Here is a 21,925-nt window from a genome sequence, read left to right on the forward strand (position 1 = left end):
GGCTTAATATCACAGGATTTAAGACCATCCATATGGGTCCTCCCTAGCTGACCTTTTCCTCTTTTCTCGCCATTCCCGGCTACACAAATTGCAGTTGCCCAAAGGAGCCATGCTGTTTCACACCATTGTGTCTTTGAGCATGCTACTCCCTCTCTTCTTTTTTTTTTTTTTGATATATTTTATTGATTTTTTTACAGAGAGGAAAGAAGAGGGATAGAGAGTTAGAAACATCGATGAGAGAGAAACATCGATCAGCTGCCTCCTGTACACCCCCTACTGGAGATGTGCCTGCAACCAAGGTACATGCCCTTGACCGGAATCGAACCTGGGACCCTTGAGTCCGCAGGCCGACGCTCTATCAACTGAGCCAAACTGGTTGGGCTACTCCCTCTCTTCTTTAACCTTTCATCTCTTGTATGACACCTTCCCCTGAACTATCCAGGACCAGTATGGAGTCTCTCTAGGGAAAGCCTGGAGTGGAAGGAGCCCTTAACCTCTAAGGAGCGATGAGACGAGGACCAGCAGTCATGATGAGATGGGAGCCGGGACACAGAATGACTTCAGAGACTGTTGGAAAGTTGTTGACATCATGAGCCCTTCAACCAGGAGCCAGGACAGAATTTGTCTGTGAACTGCTTTTACCTAAAAGAACTAATGAATCCATAGACGTTACCCGGCTCATTTTCAATACTGGCTTGAGGCAAAATTTAAAAGAGGTAAGGCTGATTTTCAGTACCTTTTCTAACCCCTATCCTTCTCATTTATGGCCTCTCTCCCTCATCCAGTAGGCTCCCATGTCCAAACTCTTCCTGTCCTCCCTCCCACATCACGAAGATGTGGGTCTCTCTTCCTCTTCCTCTTGCAGTGGGCTACACTTGCAATGACCTTTTCCTTCTCTTCCTAACCCATTTTATCCAGACTTCCAACCTCTTACTCAGCTCATGTGTAGAATAAACTATGCAGGTGCCCTGAGAAAGAAATGAACTGTGACTTGTAAATTATTTTCTTTTGTAGATGGTTTTAGGGTATCACATTTAGTTCCCACACTTCAGATTAGGTAACTGGGCTTATAGAAGCTATACAACTTGCTTCCTAATGACCCAAATAAACATCAAGTTAGCAAGGTTTCTGACAGTGTGACGAAGGGTGGACAAAAATTTAAGTCAAGGGAGAGGAGATTTTAGGGCAGCATTCTGCGGTGTGACGCCTTCATCCCCTCCGTCCACATAAGGGCCTCAAGCCAGTATTGAAAATGAGCCAGCTCGTGCGTGCTGTGTTCATCTGTGGGAAATCACATTTGGCTTCCAGAATATACTTTATTGGGGGGCCCTTATGCCACACAAAGCCTCTCAGCATGTGCCACATGTTGCTAGGGTCTCAGAGACACGTCCACCTCATACCTCCTTCCGGCGTATGAAAGACTCTGTCGGGGCTGGCCGGGCCCTCCCCCTTCCCATTGACCACGCGGACGTTCAGTGTGTAGTGGCTGAAGGGCTCCAGCCCCGGCAACATGCCGTGGGTCTTGCTGCCCTGGAAAGTGAGGATCTTTTTCTCAATGTGGCGTCTGTTTCTTTTTGATGAATTCTGGTCCGTCCAGTAGTAAATCTGAAGCAGCAAGAACAAAAGTCGGGGATGTATAAGGAGGCAACCAAGATTAAAGTTTTATGGGCTTTTCCCCAGAAAATTCCCATAATTGGTGCATTTTGGAAGATTACTGGCAAAACTGAAAAATATTGATTCTGAGGCAGGAGAGTCAGAAGCCCACAGATATTGAGGAAAGTCAAATTAAGAATATCTGATGAAGCTGGGCTATCCTATTTTTGTTGGAGGAATATAAGTGAAATAAATGAAATAGCACAACACCCATTCAGTTCTCTCTAAAAGCCAATAGAAAGATTTCAGTGTCTGACATGTAAAATATTCTAAAAGTAAAAATTACTGGCCAATATTTAGATACTTTTTCCAGAGTTAATAGAACTTCATGTACAATATGTCATTTAGTTTAGTCCTAAAGCCCACAGTGACGCGTTTATTATTATTTCTATAGTACTGATGAACCTTTGGGTTACCAAGTGACTTGTATAGGGCACAGGACAATCAGGAGTGACTCTAAGTCTGGGGCTCTCGCTCTTATTTTTTGTATTATATTGTAGTTGATTAACAAAGTGTTGATTAACTTTGGTTAAAAATCCAGAATTGTTGTTTATTAAGTCCTTTTAAATTCTTAGCAAACATTTTTTTAAAGAGAAGTCAACATATACAGAATTGAACAATGTTAGAGAAAAAAAAATAAAATTGAACATGATGCAGTGCAAATAGTGACCTCTAGGGGTCAGGGCTGACAAATCAAAGGAGGGACTCTTTATGGTGAATGTAAAAACAGATGACTATCAATTAAAAAAACCCCTTCTTTCTGTGCTTCCCAAGAATGAAGATGGTTGATATTCATAAGAATGACCCAGTTGGTACTTAATGATCTTAAAGTATAATATGAATTATTTTTTTTAATGTCTACATTATTTTCAGGATAATTTGTGTATTCACATGTGTTCGGTATAGTTTTTAAGCTAGGTGCATTTTGTTATATCTGATTTTTCAAACATCAGTTTTACATCTTTTGTGCGTATGTTAATTGCTTAGTTGGCAAAATCTTAGGTTATCTGTGTGAAAAATGGAGAAAACATCCCCCCCCCTCACTTTTGGATACAGTGAAATCTCGATTCAGTTTCAGCTGGGGCTGTTTAGATGTGGCCTGCCCGAGGCGATAAACCAGATGAACTCTCAAGAACAACTTCTCCAGCCAAGAAAAGTGCATCTGGCCTTCACTGATGGGCTGTTCCTAAGGAAAGAACAGGGAAGGTCTCCCTTCACTTACCCGATAGCCTTGCAGGTGTCCTCGCACACTTTTCAGAGGTACTGGGTCCCAGTGCACCTCAGCTAAGGTACTGTTCACCACGGTCACATGCACATTCCCAGGAGCCACCATGGGGACTAGGGAAAGAGAGGGAGGGAGGATAGAAGTACCAATGTTATTTTGAATTTCATGCAAAAAAAGTCACTGTCTAATAATTTTGGCTTTATTGAAGCAATGCTCCAGACCTATTCTATAAATGATCAAGGACTAAGAGTAGACTTTGAAAGAATAATATATCTTGCCCTGGCCAGCGTTGCTCAGTGGTTAGTATCATCTGCCTGTGAATCCTAGGGTTGTGGGTTCAATTCCCAGTTGGGGCACATGCTGGAGACAACCAATTGACATGGCTCTCTAACTCTCTCTCTCTCTCTCTCTCTCTCTCTCTTTCTCTCTATCTCCCTCTTTCCCCTTCCCCTCCTTTCTACTCTCTCTAAAATCAATGAAAAAAAATCCTCCAGTGAGGATTAACCCCCTCCCCCGAAAAGAATAACATTTTTAAAAAAGTAAAAAGTAATAACTTTTAACATTCTGAACCTATTTTCTACATAGTAGGCTGTTTAAATTCAGAAATGTTGAACAAAAAATCATTGCTGCCTCTCTTCCTCCCATTCTAAACATGTCTGGGAATAGACTTGGCTTGCACTTTGTTAAGTCTGTTTTGCTGAGAAAAAGTGTAAACAAAATAGTGTCAGCCACTTACGGTCTTCTCCAGAATGTCCCATAACGACAGCTGGCTCTGGAGCAAACCCCACATCATTCAGAGCCTGGACTTTGATCAGGTATGGAACAAAGGTTGGCGTGCCCGAGACAATATATTTGGATACATTTGCTACCACCACAGACGTCCATTCATCATCACCATCTTTCTGGCGCCAGCTCACTTTGTACTGAAGGCCTGGCCCATTTGATTCGAAACCATTCAAGGGCTATAAGAAAAGCCAAATAATCAGAGCTTATAAAACAGATCGACTGCACAACCTTTTACAGAACAACAAAACCAATTCCCAGACTTAAAGTGAGCACTGAAACACTAAAATATAAGCTGCGAACATATTCTCCAGGGACCTTTTATCTTTCTTTCATTTTTGATGACATTCAAAGCTTTTTTAGTGCCCACATTTCAAAGATTGTTCATTTCTATCTTTTAGTATATACCATATAAGCCTCTCAAACTCTGGCTCCACAGTCAAGGGTGGGTGACTTAAAACATTCAGTTACGTAGGTGCCTCTACATCTTCCTGTTTGTGTGACAGTACATCATTGTCTATTTCACTTGGAGGCTGAAACTTGTGAACTGCATCTATTCTGCTTCTACATGTACATATATACGTAAGTATGTACAAAAAGTATACTAGTATGAGCATGCATGAACAGAGCTATCTGAAGTTTTTAAATTATATGTTAATTTTCCAAGTCCAGAAAATACAGATAAGCAAAAAGAAAAAAAAAGAAAGAAAAGAAGTTGACTATTAGGAATAACTTGGTACATGTCTTCTAGATGGTTCTATACAATGGTGATACTACTAGCTAGCATTTATTGAGCACATGTATGTGCTAGGCACTGCTGTAGGCATTATATGAAGTTGGTCCTATTATTATTCCAATCATACAAATACATAATGGATATGTTAAACAACTGGCTTAAAGTCACATAGTAAGTGGCAAAGCTGGAATTTGCACGCATTCATTTTTGCTCCAAGGATCAAGATTTTAACTACTACACAATACATTAAATAAAGATATGCGATGTACATTTTCCTTCAAAATGGGTAAAATGGGATTTTAATACAGGTATTATTTTAAAATTAGTTTTTTTCATTATAAAGTGTACAAAGGAAAGTTGAAGGCTTTATACATAGCTCACCTGCCACGTAATCACCAAGTTATCGGGCTCTGATCCTAGTCCTTCCACAGTCACGGGATTTTTATCTGGTTCTAGAAGGTAAGCAGCCACACACATGTAAGCTTTGGTCTTTTTCAAACAGTGGGAAACTTCTCTATTTTGTTTCATGCCACAAAAGTCCAGCTTCACCTGCAGCTTTGGTCAGATACTGTTCAGACGCCTCGCTGGGCAAGCTCCTCCCCAGGCTGTTCTCTGCCATCACGCGGAAGGAGTAGTTCACGTATGGAGACAGCTTCAGCTGGGCTGTGGTCTGCGTCCCCGGGACTTCCGTTTGGTGGTGCCACAGCCCCGCCTCGTGCATTGCATCTTCATATTCAATGATGAATTCTGGACACAACATACACACACAACAAATGCAAGACAGTGAATTCAGTCACTCAAGGGTAGGTTGCTAGAATAATGAATAACAATTTAACATGAGTAGTCAAACATGAATTATTTCACTTTCAAGAAATACTTCATTAAGATATTTTAATTTCAGAGTTCTAGCATCCTCTTCAATACCTAAGAATACTCAATAATATTTCTCTAGCGTGCTGAGTGTAGTTACTGAAAACTCTTTAGACGGGATCCGCACATGGCCCTGGGAAAGTTTAAATATATGAAAAGATGGTCAATATTTTTCATTATAGAAGTTAAATACAGTGAAAAGCCATTTTCTACTAAACAGACTGGCAACAATCAAAAGTTGAACATACTTCCTTGATGTTGACTATGACTCGGGGAAACAAGTATTCTCATACATGGTGGGAAGTGTGAAGTGGTACAACTTCTATAGAGGGCAATTTAGAACATCTAAAATATTTAACTCAGATACCCTATGCTTGAGAAATTGTGCCTCTAGCAATTTATTTAGAATATATGCGCTCATACATATGCTCAAATACACATGATAAAGAACCCACATTGCAGCATGGTTTGCAGTTGAAAGAACCTAATTGCAAACAACCTAAATGTTCACCAATAGGACACTCATTAAATAAATTATGGTGCATCCTCACAATGGAATACTCTGCTGCTATAAAAAATGAATGGAACTGCTCCATATGTACTAAAAAGAAGTAATTTCTAAAGTATATTGTTAAGCCAAACCAAGTAGGATATAGAACACCGTGTACCGAGTACTACACTTGTGTAAAAGTAAAAAGATTTACTCTGACACATACACATTCCAATATGCTTGCATGTACATGTATTACCTCTCAGAAGATACATACATACCATTGGTGTCACTAGAGGAGCTGGGACCCAGGGGTGGGAGGAAGACTCACATTTTAGTTCATACCCTCTGCATCTACCGAAATTTTGTGGGATGTACATGTTTTACCCTTATAAAATAGGTACCCATCAATTGCCTGCTATTTGCCATGTGCAGTAATATGAATTGTAGATACAAAGATGAATTAGAAACATCATGTGTTGCAGTGCTCCGTCCTTTCAATCCACACTAATTTGGAGGTGATGATCTCCAGTCTCATAAACTGATCACTTTTAGATTTATGTCTGCAGCCCTTGAAATGCAGACTTTAATAGTTAATCCAAATTCATAGTGACAACTCAGGTCAAAACCTTGAAGTCTTTCTTAGCCCCCTTACTCTTTCATACTCTCAATAGTCCCATTGGCCCTACTTTAAAATACATGCAAATATGACCATTTTTCAGCACCTCCATCTCTCTCAGCCAATTTCAAGCCTCCATAATTTCTTGCCTGAATTATCGCATAACCTACTAACTCACAAGAACTTAAACTTTCTCAGTTCATGGTGCATTTAGTGTTCCGGTAATTTTTTTGATGGCTCCCTTAGGACAAAAGAAATAATTAACATTTCCATGTAAGTAGTTAGGTTCATATAACTTAATAACTAGTCATGTATTACTATTGGGTACCACATAACTCCTGAAACCTTGTAAACAGATTGGACACCATCTTACTCATTTCCTGTTCCGCAGTGATTTTCACGTGGTCCTTGCCTTTTATCACAGCAAAGGCTTTGTAGAGATATGACATCATTATAATAGGATGTAGCAATATCAGATTAAAACCATAAACTGCCTCAAGCCAACATTTCATGTGGTGCCTGATAGATGTCACTGTTTTTCAAATATCAAAATTTAAAAATTGAAAACTTAAAAAATGCCCTGAAGCACCCCCATGAGCCTATGAGTTGGCTGAGGTTCCACAGGGTACTTCAATGCAGTTTGAGACCCAAGAGACTGTTTTCAATGGAATAACCACAGTGATCCATGAATCACTCCTCTACTTAAATCCCTCCAATCACTCCCAAACCCTTATATGGGCCTACAAGGCCTGCAAGTTCACACCCTACCCCCACTCACCAACTCTACCTCTTCAACCTTCTCTCCCTACTTCACCTCCTCCTGTGCATTTCACTCCAGCCGCACTGGCCTCCTAGCAGACACGCCCCTGTTCTAGGGCTTTGCTCTTTTTCTTGCTCTCTTGGGAAAGATTCCCCCCCGCCCCCCCATTAACTGCATAGTGTGTTCACTTTCTCCCTTCTCTTGTCTTTATTGACATATTCAAATGTTACCTCCTTAATGTGGCCTTTCCTGACCACCCTATTCATAATTATAGCCCTGACCCCTGTCCTCGTTAACTTCCTTCTCATGCTTTATTTTTTCTGCATGACCTAAACATATACCACAAATGCACAACATATATACACATGCCACAAACAGGCATATTGATATATATGTGTTTGAGTCCTTTAAAAAGCAGATGCTGAGACAGAATTAGAAGTGCAAGAAACTCTGGGGGCGGGGTGGGGGAATAACCATGGAAGATAAAAGAGAGAGAGCAGGAGTAGGCAGGGAAGATCTTCAGACTATGATGAAGGTCTGCTGTCTGTGATTGGAAAGGGGGGAGGAAGGAGCAGTGGGACTGCAGCTATAGCCCGGGCCAGGGCAATGAGGAGCCCAAGCCAAGTTCCGTGCTGGGTGCAGCTGAGCTCTAGGACCCTCGCTGTGCTCAGTCACTGGAATAGCTCAGGAAGATAATGGAGCAGCTCAGGAAGAGAGAGCACTGCAGCAGGTCTTTGGGGAAGATGCAGCTGATGGACCTGCTGTTAACACTCCTGGCGGCAGGTTCTCTCTTGAGGGGAGCCCTGAGATATGTGTGTGTGTGTGTGTGTGTGTGTGTGCGCGCGCGCGCATTACCCACATACATGTATACAAATATATAATAACATTATTTATAATAACAATATTATTAATTTTACCTTATTTGTGTCCTCAAACTAACATAAAGTGCCATATGAGCAGATAATTTTTATTGTTTTATTTTAGAACAAGGCTTGATAAATAATAGTCATTCAATAAATACCTATTGGATGAAGGGGTGAATGAAGGAATGAGTAGCAGTGCCTTGATCTCTAATACAATCATTGTATCCTAGGTAAAAAGAGTCTCCAAGCAACCTAAGCAGCTAATGCATTGAGTTAAGTGGAAGCTCAGTTCATTAGTCTTTCTGCAGTATATACCTGAAGATAACAATATATTATAGGCATCTGTCTACACTCAAGTATCTTCATGGTTTTAAAATTTCTAAACTTATCTACAGGCTAATTTTATTAAGCTCTTCAAGTACCTTTATGGTATGGTCCCTCACCTGATTTTATTCCCTAGACTTACGTCATCAAGGTGAGGAGTTGACAATGCTGATGCTGCCGCCACTTTGCAGTAAAGGATAATTAGAAGAAAGAGACCTGGGTCTGGAAGTTAACAGACCTGAGGTTAACACACAATTCTGTTACCAGTCGTGGGTTTGAAAAGCCACTATATTCTCTAAGTCTCAATTTCCCAATATATAGGCTAGGCATTATAGCACCTCTTACCCTTTACTTCCCCATTAATGGGTAAAATGAATAACTTACAACACATCTTCTTACAGTGGTAGAAATCTAAAGTATTCCTATGGATCTTAAACACAAAATGATAGTGTGTTTGGTTAATTAACATCTTCAGCAATCAATTAGTGTCCCATATCAGAAGATAAACCAGAAATAACTCTAGCTTGGAAGAGAAGAAAGCCATAAATAAATGTTTTTGTTCTGTTAGTGATGAAGCAGAGAATGCCATCAAATATCTCTAAGGAATTTCAATTGCATATGATAAAGTGATTCAAAAATGGTCATTATTTGCATCAGCGATGAAGCGAATGGCACCACATACTTGTAATAGGGCTGTTGTTGTCATCGCCTGGGGTCCATGACAGCTGAACACTTTTGTCGAGTTGATCTGTCAATTCTAAATCAAAGGGAGGATTTGGGACATCTGTAGACCAAACACACAGCATAATTAACCATCCAGCCTTATGAGGTTGTCCTTTACTTGTGATACTATTCATACAGGGATGTATTAAAGGCACAGCATACTGAATGGCCAATGAGCATGCAACTGAAATGAAATGGAAACAGCCAAGGTTGCTGGGAACACACAGCACACCCAAGACAACCCATCAGTGAGTTCTGCTTGCTTCTTTCTCAAATGAAACGGAATTACTTGTAACCAAAACCAGTGAAGTGGGTGTGGGTGGTTCACCAGCACTCTCAGTGTGTGTCTTCTCATGAGCATGAACGAGCAAAGACAGAAAAAATGATATAGAAACTTAATTTCTAATAAATGAGAAACAGAATAGTAAATGCTGAAAAACAAATATAGGCAAGTACATGTACAGTTCAAAGAAGACTCAAATGTTCTCCCTGAAACATGCTAAACTAAGTTATGGATTGGGGGGGGGGAGCTCCTGAAGAATATTTATGTTTTTAAGGGCATTCTAAAATTAATGCTCTAGAAGTAGTTCTCAGCATGAACACCGTATGCAGATATTCTGCACAACAGTCACATGGGACGGTGTGTTTACTCTCGGAGGACAAACGGGTGCAGACACCTTTTAGAATGAAGGTATCCCAGAAGCATGTCTGCCTCTCCTAATGGTGCTTCTGAGATCCAGAGAGTTCTTGTTCCTCTTTGGGACTTTTCCTGACCTTGCTCCTGGGGTAACTTTGGCTCTTGGAGGAGCAGAGACCGTATAAAAATATGGGCACTTATTTCCTATCAGTAAAGAAGCAATAAAGGCCTACAAAGGAAAGGTCTTCTGTAGCATAAATCTGGCTGAGTTTATGCCACAAAATTAATTTATGTATTTACATGTTAAATATTGATGAGGGTTCCTTAATCAAAAATATTTCTGGAAATAATTTCTGACTTATTTTCCAAACTCAGAAAAATCACACAACTGTAAGCTGCCCTTTTCTTGTCTTTCTTTAGTGGTTTATCTTTTGTTAACACACAGTGAGTTGGTTTTCTCAGATACAAAGGTCAAGTGTTGTTCTAAACATCCATGGCTTTCCTACATAATTTTCTTGAAAATGGAATCTCAAAATATTTACTTTTCCAAAAAAACTAATAGACATCTATAAAAGCCTGATTTTTGTGGAATGATATTTAAAATAGCTTTTTCATTCTGTAAAATGTGGAGGATAGCTTTTGAGCAAACACTATGCTTTTTTACAGGGAAATTATATCAAAGAGGGACATTTATAAAATGAAATGACTTTAAAATAACACATGAAATGTTTAGAAGAGAGTGGCAATATATTCAGTGAAAGGTTCCAGAGTTACAATGAAGAAATGATGCACAGCAGTAAAGGAGCAACACAACAGAAGGGGTGACAGCCCTTTCCTTAAAGAAACACAAGGTGTGATAGAGAAAATTAATTTTTCCGCAAATGTGAAATTGTTTGACAGAAAATAGAGAAAGAAGACTCATTAGTTTACCGTAAATGGGAGCTGGAGTTGGAGTAGGAGCTAGAAAGGACATTAATATAAAGGATTTTAATCACAATTAGTAATGGAAAGATATACGATAGCACAAGATGACAAAGATTGAACATGATTAAGATTATAAAACGAAGCCTTATGCTTCACTGTGAGCCATGGCATTGAGAAACATGCGTTACCAATTTTTTTTTTGGGGGGGGAACCTTCCATTTTAAATAAAAGTAGATTATATTCCCCAATTTTCTTATGCAAATATCACTCATATGCATAACCACCATTTTATTCCAGTGCTGCTACAGAGTATAGTTACACTGAAATTATAGCTTCTTGGGTATCTCCCAAAGAAGAAAAACGAGTATTTAACTCACCAATAAAATTGTAAAACTCTAACAAGTAAACAGTTACTGCAGACAACCTTTCCTTCCTACCTAAAACAGTTGTGCTGTGAGTGTTCAGTTCTTACCGACAACGCTAAGCACAGCACTGGCGGAAACGTTGTCCAGGGTTGTGTTGGCCAAACATGTGTAGGTCCCACCATCATTGTCACTTACATCAGCTACCACCAACTGGTCCTTGTCAACAGTGAACCTGTGAATAAAACACATTCTGAGCAACTGAAATAGACATCTAACCACATTTGATGATTGTTTTACTGGCATGAAACTGAATTTGGTAAAAGAGAAAGATCATGAAAATTTGCAGCACATTTAAGCTAAAATCTTATACAATAGGTATCACTTTGATACTGATTATAGTTGGAAAACAATTAGAATGAATTGTAACCTCGGGTTATGAGGGCTATCGAGGCATATGGTCCAATGGCGCTCAACCACGTCCCTGGAGTTTTAGGAGCTCCTTAGAGACCAGGGACATCCAGAGGTGAGGTGAGGGAGCTCCAGTTACCTTACTAAAGAGTTTCCTAGCTTCTGCTGCTAAGAAACCTTTCAACACTACTCATCCAGCTCAATTTCTAGCAAAGCATAAATTTTATTTATTATTATTAATTTTTATCCTCACCCAAGGATATGTTTCTATTAATTTTAGAGAGGGAGGGAGGGAGGGAGGGAGGGAGGGAGAGAGAGAGAGAGAGAGAGAGAGAGAGAGAGAGAGAGAGAGAGAGAAACATCAATCAGTTGCCTCTTATACATGCCTACCTGAGGATAGAACCCTCAACCTACGTATGTGATCTGACTGGAATGAACCTGCAAACTTTTGGTGTATGGGATGAAGCTCCAACCAACTGAGCTACCCAGCCAGGGCACAAAGTGTATATTTTAAAATAATTTAGAAGTTACTGCAGAAATTTTGTGTCACTTTTACTACATGCATAAACTCTCATAGGAGAAAGTAAATTCAAAAAACAGGACCAGCTTTTTCACTAGAAACAGGAAGATTTAGATCAGCAATCACCACGAAGAGTTTTCTGGAGGTTACTGTGGGCATGAAAAATTGCTCAGTAGGTACAAAAAAAAATCCATGTAAATAGGATTATTGCAGATTAAAAACAAATTCTCACCCAATAATATGTTTATTGGTTAGAGAGAGAGAGAGAGAGAGAGAGAGAGAGAGAGAGAGAGAAATATCAATGTGAGAGAAACATCGATTGGTTGCCTCCCACATGCCCTGACTGGGGATCGCACCACAACCTAGGCATGTGCCCTGACCTGGAATTGAACCTGCCACCTTTTGGGTGTATGTGACGGCATTCCAATCAACTGGGTCACAATGGCCAGGGCAGGATTCGTGCAAGGTTTTAATAAGGCTGTATAAATCAACTGTCTTCGCAGGGAATTTCCAAGTTAAAGCTTTAGCCAACTTAAACTAAAGGTCATTACTTCATGTTTCCTTCTCATCTTTATCACTCAGATTCCACAAATAAAACTAACCCGTTGGAGCCTAGAACTAGATGGAAACTCTGGGCATATAGAGGAGCAGGTTACATAGTTCTTCTAGGTGCTATTAACAACAACAGGGCACCATATCGGCACCTGGCAAGCAAACCACAGAAACTATTCCCACAAGCCCCAGCATTCCTTCCAACAGGGAGTGATGCTTGTAGCTGCACTCTGATAGCTAAAATTCACACCTTCAGCTCCATACTTAGTCAAATTGAGGGCCTTACTTGAAAAATAGATACCACATTTTTTTCCCCATTCTAAGCTAAAGGGCTGCAATATGCTTAGGCTCTTTTAAATGTTTTTTTTTTCTCTCTCTCTTTATTGGCTTGAAGTAAACTCAAAAGAAAACTCCCTATCCAAATACTAGTGTCCTTTAAAAAAGCGGTCGCCAACCTTTCGAACCTCACAGACCACCGATTGGTGACCACTGCTTTAAAATGCAAGGATTCTGCCCTAGCCAGTTTGGCTTAGTGGTCAGATCAGGGGTCCTCAAACTTTTTAAACAGGGGGCCAGTTCACTGTCCCTCAGACCATTGGAGGGCCGCATTAGAGTTTTAAAAAAACTTATGAACAAATTCCTATGCACACTACACATATCTTATTTTGAAGTAAAAGAAAAAAATGGGAACAAATACAATATTTGTATTTACATGTGGCCCGCGGGCCATAGTTTGAGGACCCCTGGGTAAGATAGTCGGCCCTTGGACTGAAGGGTGATGGGTTCCATTCCGATCAAGGGCACATACCTGGGTTGTAGGCTCGATCCTCAGCCCCGGGAAGGGGCATGTGCGGGAGGCAACCAATCAATGTGTCTCTCTTACATCGATGTTTCTCTGTCTCTCTTCCCCTTTCCACTCTCTCTAAAAATCAATGGAAAAAATATCCTCGGGTGAGGATTAACAATAACAAAAAATTACAAGGTTTCAGGCACACTCTGGTGATTAAAGAGATCATACTTCTCCTTATTTGTAGGCTGGTAATGAAAACATCTGTTGAGACTTCCCTGTACAAGGCAGAAAACAATGGACATTGTCCAAAGCCTGGAAGGTTTTTCTCCTCCTGAACTACACAGGAGACCAACACACCATGACAGACAAACATTCCCAGGGTCCTGTTTCAATAACCTGATTAGGTACAGACATTTTACAGCAGGAAGAACCTGTGTATCTATTTTGGACAAAGCAGACTTCAGAAACTTTTAAATATCATGGTTAAGTCATTATACAATACACCTTTAGTCAACAGCAGCTTAAAGACAGAAGCAAGAGAAAGGAAAGTGGTCATCTTCAAATACCTTCCGTCACTGGGCAGCTCACCGTTGTCCTTCAGCCAGATGACGGTAGGGATCAAGGTATGATCATGTTTCACTTTGCATTCAAAAGACACTGTGCTCCCTCTTTGCACAACTGCATATTCAGGCTGTTTAATGATCCTTGTTGGATCTAAAATTTAAAGTTACTGTTATCGACTGCCCAAGCTGGGGAATTTGCTCACAGTCACATAATTCTTGAAAAAAAAAATTGCCACCTCTGGCTCACCTTTGATTTCTAAGTGAACTTCATTCTTTGCCATTCCTAACTTATTCCTTGCAACACATGTATAAGTTCCTGTGCTGTCCTTTTGGGCCACAGGAATTTCCAAAGTTCCATTTTCATGTAAAACATAAGTGTCTTCACGAAGAGCACTACCTTTAGTTCCTTTGAACCTTCATGGAAATAATCACAATGAGAAGCAAAACACATCCTAATTTGAATTCAGACATAAAATGCCACATTCAAGGTCAATACATCATGATAAGCGTTATAGATTCAAGTTCAGAGATGTTTGGAATCTGCACAGCATATTGCATACTTGCACGTCAGCGGGATCAACGTAAAGACAGGATGTAAAACTGGAGAATTCAATGATCAGTGGTGCTTGAAGAATTAGGGTGACAATACACGATACTTAAATTGTAATTTTCAAAAGGATAGATTTATAATTTTATAAACACATTACTATAGACTCTATCTCTAAATAAGTGATAAAATAGGCCCAATGAACACTGCTCTTTTTGACATTTCCCTCCTATTGTGAAGTATTGTAACTTCATTCTAAAGGGAATTTGATTTAAAGGCTATAACGTTTGTACTTATGAAAGTATGACTAGAAAAATATTCAGGGCAGAAAAAAGATAAAGCATATATATGTACCTTTCAGCTTCCTGGCTCGTGTCAGACAGCAGTAAGGGTGGATGAAAAGGCTAAATCAACCAGGACTAAGTGTGAACCTGCCCCCTTCACTAGGAAATCATGTGCACAAGCATCCATGCCTCTGAGGTTGAAGTGGGGACATGGTGAGATTATCCTTTAATCTTACACCTGGCTTTCATTTCACATCAGCAGGAGGAGCCCAACACAATGTCTGGCATCTCACAGATGACCAATAAATGAATGCTCCAATTTTCTTTCATTCATTCTTTCTGATCTGTGCTTATGCTAGCCTTGTTTCTTTTAGCTCGTGCTACAGTAAGCAAGCCAGGTGATGAGCAGAACTTGTGTCAGGAGTGTTATAGGGAAGAGGAAGGGCTAAAGTGGGAGGTAAAGGGACACAGTAGATCTTGGCTGGATCCAAGTCAGGAAATTCAGGTGGGGGAGGTAATAAAGGTAAACACTAATAATAACAAATTCTGATTTTGAGCTTATATATTCTCTTTCCCACCCCAAATGATATTTGATTTTCAAGGAATGTCCCCCAACCAACGCTTCTAGCCACCATTCATGAAGTCCCAGGTAATGTCCATGGCACTGTAAAATGCAACAACCTTAAATTTTATAAAAAACATTTACATATATCTCTGTGGTTGACAATGCGTGCTGTTAAACAGATTATACACGTGAAAGTATTTAGTACAGAACAAGTAGTTAATATTTGTGCATACATTTAATAATTAATAATATGATGGATTCTGCACTGCCTTTCCCCTATATGTTCTCTGACTAAAACCCAACATATTGAGAAATTTGAAGGTGTTAGCAAATGGAAACATTAAAAAGAAATAGGGCCAATACTTACCACTCAATGGTAGGTAGAGGAGACCCAAAGAAGGCACAGTCTAGTAGAGCGGGCCTGTTTGCAATGACCTGATAGAGTGTGTTTTCAGATGTAAGGATGCGTGGTGGCTCAGCTAGAAACGTTTAGAAAAGGTGAAGTAAATATAAAATAAGCATTCAGAGCCACCATCTATTTTATTGCATTTTGTTTTAAGGCCATTAGAGTTTATGGAAAAGCACAACCAATATGCCTCTGCCCATATGTTGTCTACCAGGCACAACACTACCAGCCACTCAAGGAGGAAAAATAAGTCTTCTCCCTCTGCCTCATGCCCCACATATTATCAGGCATAGGGTTTTAATAATTGATTTATTTATCTATATCTTCAACTCCACTGTGAGTCCCTTGAAGGTAGGGAATGTGCTAGTTTTCCCCAGGAACTAGCACAGTGTCTGACACAAAAATCATGACTAAGTACATTTTTGTTGAGTGACTGGCCCATCATAACCCCTGAGTTATAGTCGGGGTGGGTGGGTGGGAGCAGAGCCGGCAGAAAAGAGCACAGCGCTGATGATTAAAAAACAGAACCAGAGATCAAAGCTGCCTCCCAAACATCCACCAATATCTCACTGCTCAGCTCTTCCTTTGATTTACTGACCTCCATTCCAAGCACACAGGGGAAATATGAAGTGTCGGTTGGCTTCCTAACTAATTTTGTGTGAAAGGGAGCCTACTACACTTAGCAAGACTTGAAATATAATTCCCTGGCACCATGAAAACAATTCTCACATAAACTTTTAACAAGTTTGATATTTTGGTGGTAGTTTTGTCCATTACAAGGAAAACAATGTTCACATAACCAACCATTTCAGAATATGTTTGAATATGTCATAGTTTTCAAAAATGTATTACTATGAATAAATGCACACCTGTGACTTGGATAGAGGCCAACTGTTATGATTAATGACTAATTTAAAAAAAAAATCAGAACTGTTACTCAAGTTGTCTGTAGGATGGAACAGCAGTAACATTCTGTTACTAATGGCAACTCAATGCCATTTTCCTATTGAGGGGTTTGATAGTTGGTCTAACCATCTGTGAACAGAGCAGCCTATTTGGTTATTTGTACAATGAAGAATAGCCCATGATAAACACTGTGTTATGAAAGAACATTAAGAGTAGACTATAATACCCTTTAGAGCAAGGTTTGTATCTTATTCATCTTTCTTTATCCCTGTTAGTTCCAAGAACCCAGCACTGCACATAGTAGCTGCTCACTGCATTTTTTCAGAATGATTGGAAAACAACAGAAGTCCTTAATTTAATCTGCCATGTCTTCAATAGAGGAAGAGCTTACCCAGCACATTTACAAATGCATTTCCCAGCAAATATCCATATTCATTAGAGGCATTGCACTGATACACGGCACTGGATCTTTCTTGAACACTTGAAAAAATAATGGTATCTCCATTTATTTTTCTGCTGGGGTCATCAGGGGCAACTGTTTGGGTGTAAAAATAAAAAAGTATACATTTATTCCTCTTTGCTTAGAAGATGTAAAGCTGAGGTCTACATTATAGTAAGCAGAACAAATACAGACTGATCTAGGTATATCCAGTACGAAGGACAAGACCAAGAACTGAGGCAAAAGCCACAATTTTCCTTCCTCAGAACTTAGTTATCACTTAGCATGGGTGTATGCTGGTATGCTGGATATTCACCTAGTTTTAAGTGGACTGACTGAACATTATTTTGAGAGATGCAGGAACAGAAAAGTACAAGTTAGGTGAAAGCTGCAATACAAATTTAGGGAAATATTTCCTTGATCACAAAGAAATCATGGACAGCAAAAACTAGTCAAAAACAATATAGGAACCCTCCAGCTCATCCAAATCTGTCTTTTAAGAGCCTCTTTTTGAAAAAGAAAGAAAGAAAGAAAGAAAGAAAGAAAGAAAGAAAGAAAGAAAGAAAGAAAGAAAGAAAGAAAGAAGAAAGAAAGAAAGAAAGAAAGAAAGAAAGAAAGAAAGAAAGAAAGAAAGAAAGAAAGAAAGAAAGAAAGAAAGAAAGAAAGAAAGAAAGAAAGAAAAAAAGAAAACTAATAATCAAATGTGAAGATACTTCTTTTCCTGTTTTGGAAATTCCTGAGGCTGGCATAGAAATACATTGTGTAAAAATTCTTTGAAAGGTAGTATTTTCAGCTAAACCTCTCAAGTACTTAAAAAAATGCTAAGACTGGGATTGGTCCTTACTGACGTGGAATGGCACTGGTCAGGTAATGTAATATGTGAGAATTATGTCCAGGGCATGCCCAACAATTTGGAGGTGCTGCATTGCTGAGCTAAATCCCTTCGTGTGAATGCTAAAGCCTAGCCGGGGCCTTCCGTTGCTTTGAAAGGACACTGCAAGGGCTAACAGGCATCTGCCTCAGCGTGCTGACCCAAAGCAAAACCCAGTCACAGCCGCCTTTCTCTTGCAACCTGAGCCACTTAAGTAGACTTGGCTTTCAGTCTACACACCATTTTTCCCTTTGATGACAGGAAATGAATGTGCATCTAAGACATGATTATCACTGCATTCAGACTCCTTTATCGCTTTAAAATTTCAAATACTGGGTTCATCTGTGAGTAATTCACTTTAATAGAAGTAAGCCAAAATATAGTTATTAATCTTTGTTTTATCACACATATTCAATGTGCTCATACTTTCTGCATTAGTTTTCTGCTATCACAAATTATTACAAACTTAGTGGCTTAAAACCACACAAATTTACTATTATATAGATTTGTATGCAGATGTTCAACACTCAGATCACAATCAATAGATAATTTGTGAAATTATCTTAAATACTCCAGTTAGTTCAACTAGTGATCAGGTTGTATCAAGACACCTGAGTCAGCTTCTTAGCTCATATCTGCTGTTTATGAGTCTGATATTTTAAAAATTGCCTTAGGAAACATGTTCTTCTAACCAGAAGACAATAACAAGTTTGAACTCCTTTAACAGGGTATAAGTTTTACCAATAAACTACAGGAGAGAACAGAAATGTCACAGTGATGTAGGAAGTGAACTACAGCTGTGACCAGGCATCCAGGTACCCTGAGAATGCAGTATACCTCAGGGCAGCCGTGTTCCCTGTTCCAGATCCAAGTCTAGTATCTTCAGGATCTTTCTGACTCACATGCTCTCAGTGATGTCCATCCACTGCCTCAGCAAGGCGTGCTGGAGCAGAGCCGAATAACAAATCTGGACCCAGCACTCGCGCACTCACTGTTGGGATTCCTCAGGGGACTCTCGGCGCCCCACATGTCCATTCGGACGGCACTTCTGTGGACATGCCCCGGAGTGGAGGCCGGGAGTGAGTGACGGGCATTTGACAGTGATGAGGCCCGCGGAGACCCTGGGCCTTATCTATCTGGATGGGTGGCAGGCTAAGTGAGAAGAGCTCCTCAAATTCCTTGAGTATGTTGTGCTTTTAGAAGTTACACCACCCTGTGTTGCTTAATGGTATAGAGTTCCAGTTTTGCAAGATGGGAAAGTTCTGGACGTCTCTTTCACAATAATGTGAATATATTTAACACTACTGGACTGTATCCTTAAAAATGGTTAAGATGGTAAATTTTATATCATGTGGGGTTTTTTAACCACAGTAAAAAAGGTTACAGCACCATGAACATGGAAGACCAGCTCAATGAACAAAGCCAGCAGGGCAGTCTTCCTCCAGGGGGACTCATTAGTCACATCATAAAATAAACTGTTTTAAAAAGGTTTTATGCAGCCCAGTTGCACCTTTTGGTGTTATTCTTTACATGAAAGGCATCCAACGGTCTGTGCCTTATTTCTGTTAAGTGGAGCAGTCTTTGAATATGTTTGGCAAGATTTTCAGGAATAAAATAAACCCTTTAGATAATGAACAAGCAGGTCTCTCTCCATGGGGCATGGTCTACATTTTCCTTAAGCACTTACCAATGAAATGCACACAAACCCAGGAACTGTCCGTGGCTCAGCTGGTATTTGGACAAAGAATGAAACTGTACAGAGATACCTGAATGAAGCCTTTGGACTCTGTGCTGGCTACTGGGTGGGAGCAGCTCTCCAGTGCAAAGCTAAGTTATCCAAAGGAATAATAATTGATTCTAGAAACAATTAATTTCATTTGCTAATAATGAACATTGGAGGAAGAAATCTAAGGGCACAGAATCACTGCATAGAACTTAAAGCCCCAAAGGTAAGGCTCTGAACTGGGGTCATAGGCCTCCAATAATACTTTCTTTTATCTAACTCTCCTGACATGACAGCCTGAATTATAAATGCTTCCAACGTTTAGATAATGAGAAGAATGAGTGCCACCTTACATGTATAGCATTATTTTAAAAATACTGTGTCTATTGCATAATTTTATTTTAAAAATAACTTTGTGAACTAGATTAACTAGCTATCAGATGCACTCGAGCCTGGAGCACTTAATGGTTTGTTTACCATGAGATCAATGCTCAGCTTTTCTGGGTTAGTCTGCTTCATAAACATCTCCAGAAATCTGAACATTTGGGAATAACGTAGACCAAGTCTCTAGGTGAAGAGGAGGATTTTCCTCTTCAGTTGCTTATTTCATCCACTAGAAGGATTTTACTTTTGAGAAAAGGAAGCGGATTGGTGGAATCTTGGGAATATCCTGGCCCCTTCCTCCATTCCCTTGGCTGCTTATCATATCTTACTGGTTTTCAATCTCTCCCTGCAATGTCAGTAATATATGCAATTATGGCAGGAGGTCTATGCATTCTCTCTCTCTCTTCATTCCTTGCCCTCCTCATGTCTTAGAGAAAAGAAACCTTTTGACATAATGGTGGTGTGATGTTATATATGCTCCATGCGGGAGAATCTGAGGTCGACCACAACTCACATGGAACACGGTTACAGACTGACAAATGTTAGGCTTCCTGCTGCCTCCCAGGACAGGAACAGGGACTGTGGTGCACATGACCCTGGTCTTGGACATTTTCTTTCTGGAAGGATTCTACTTCCACACCTTCCCAGACACTGCAGGTCACATGATAAAATTAAAGTTCTCTGCAGCTGTGTTCTTTCTCCTGACTTCTGTAGGTTGTTTAAAGAATATTTTAGGTGATTTGGGGGAAAATTCCATATCATGCAGTCTATTATTATTATTATTATTATTATTATTATTATTATTATTTTTTGCTACAAGAAAAGTTTAAAGTAACCTGGTCAGTGTCAGGGGACAGAGTTTTGGAAGACACTGAGATTAGATTCCAGACAGTTTTTGAGTTAATTCTTCCAGTTTTGTAAAACAGGTCCCAGGTCTGAAATGCATAGTCACAAATCAATGACACTATTTTGCTAGCAAAATCCCTCTCTATCCCCCTGATCCTATTACTCCTTCACAGAAATGATGTGCACTTGCCAGCCAGGGCCTGCAGAGGGAGGAGGAGTGTCAGTGTCCTTGGATGACTGTCTACAAGCCAGGTATGGGGAGGCTGTGCATCTGGGAGTATGGTCCCCTGATAGTGCGTCTGCTGTGTGGCACCTGGTGGGGACGCCAGGCACCTGGCAGAGATGCTACGCAGCTCCCTGCATGATAATGCTGCAGAGGCACAGCTGTCCCCTGCCCCTCACCCTCGGCAGCTGATCTACCCACGGTTTCTGCAGCCTCTTTGGTGAAAGGTATTGTCAGCGAATCAGCTTGTGCTCCCAGCAGACTTATGAGGCCCAGTCTAGGCCCTCTTGAAGGTTATCAATGCCTACCATGCCTACTGTGTGCCACTATATGCTGCAGCAGGCTTCGCGCTCTCTTGCCTACCGCTGCCTTTCTGCCAACCTTTCCCCAGGACCCATCATTGCTGGATGCAGCAGTGGGGGTGCACCATTCAGCAAACTGCAGATGGGAAACAAGTCCCAAGCCCCTGTTTCCAAAACAGTCCCAAACCTCAAAGGCAATTCTGCTTAGGAGCCTCTAAATTCAGAGGGCAACCATCCAGCAGAGAGAGAAGCACAAAGCTCCTTGAAATTCCATGAATTTTTGACAGTTTTCTTCCCCATTTACTCCTTGTGTTGTATCAGGGTAGGTCAACACAAGGTGAGGCATGTAGGCTGACTTTGAACTCAGTAGATGGTCCAGATGCTGAGGGTGGGAGCAGAGAACAGCTGTGAGCCTGCAGTATCATCCTGCAGAGAGCTATGAGGGTCCCCACCCGGTGTCTCAGCTCTTTGCCTTTTAGTTATGAGATTCCAAATAGCAATCCACACATGTTTAGTTTGGCCACCAACTGTGGAGAAAGACACCTTGTAGGGATGCTTTATATCACTGCGGTGTAAACATACGGCACCTGCCCCTGGCACCATGGGGCAGCCTCGTGGGCCAGA

The 21,925-nt window shown here is 40.4% G+C and overlaps 1 protein-coding gene across 34 annotated transcripts in view; it reads right to left on the bottom strand.

Moving 5' to 3' along the window:
• NRCAM (neuronal cell adhesion molecule) overlaps positions 1–21,925 on the bottom strand; it is a 246,870-nt gene that overhangs the window by 23,692 nt on the left and 201,253 nt on the right. For 27 of the 34 annotated variants that reach the window (XM_059712821.1, XM_059712845.1, XM_059712835.1 and 24 more), the window contains 12 exons: positions 16,905–17,048; positions 15,569–15,680; positions 14,053–14,219; positions 13,809–13,956; positions 11,080–11,204; positions 10,614–10,643; positions 9,006–9,107; positions 4,947–5,144; positions 4,779–4,849; positions 3,615–3,840; positions 2,876–2,991; positions 1,401–1,605 (listed from right to left, as the gene is read on the bottom strand). In XM_059712821.1, coding sequence (XP_059568804.1) covers positions 1,401–1,605; positions 2,876–2,991; positions 3,615–3,840; positions 4,779–4,849; positions 4,947–5,144; positions 9,006–9,107; positions 10,614–10,643; positions 11,080–11,204; positions 13,809–13,956; positions 14,053–14,219; positions 15,569–15,680; positions 16,905–17,048 — 1,644 coding nt within the window. The remainder of the gene's footprint in view (positions 1–1,400; positions 1,606–2,875; positions 2,992–3,614; positions 3,841–4,778; positions 4,850–4,946; positions 5,145–9,005; positions 9,108–10,613; positions 10,644–11,079; positions 11,205–13,808; positions 13,957–14,052; positions 14,220–15,568; positions 15,681–16,904; positions 17,049–21,925) is intronic. The other 7 variants (XM_059655684.1, XM_059655682.1, XM_059655680.1 and 4 more) reach the window with 1 other exon arrangement.

Source organism: Myotis daubentonii, chromosome 10, assembly GCF_963259705.1.
Source record: "Myotis daubentonii chromosome 10, mMyoDau2.1, whole genome shotgun sequence".
In the NCBI taxonomy this organism is placed as follows: domain Eukaryota; kingdom Metazoa; phylum Chordata; class Mammalia; order Chiroptera; family Vespertilionidae; genus Myotis; species Myotis daubentonii.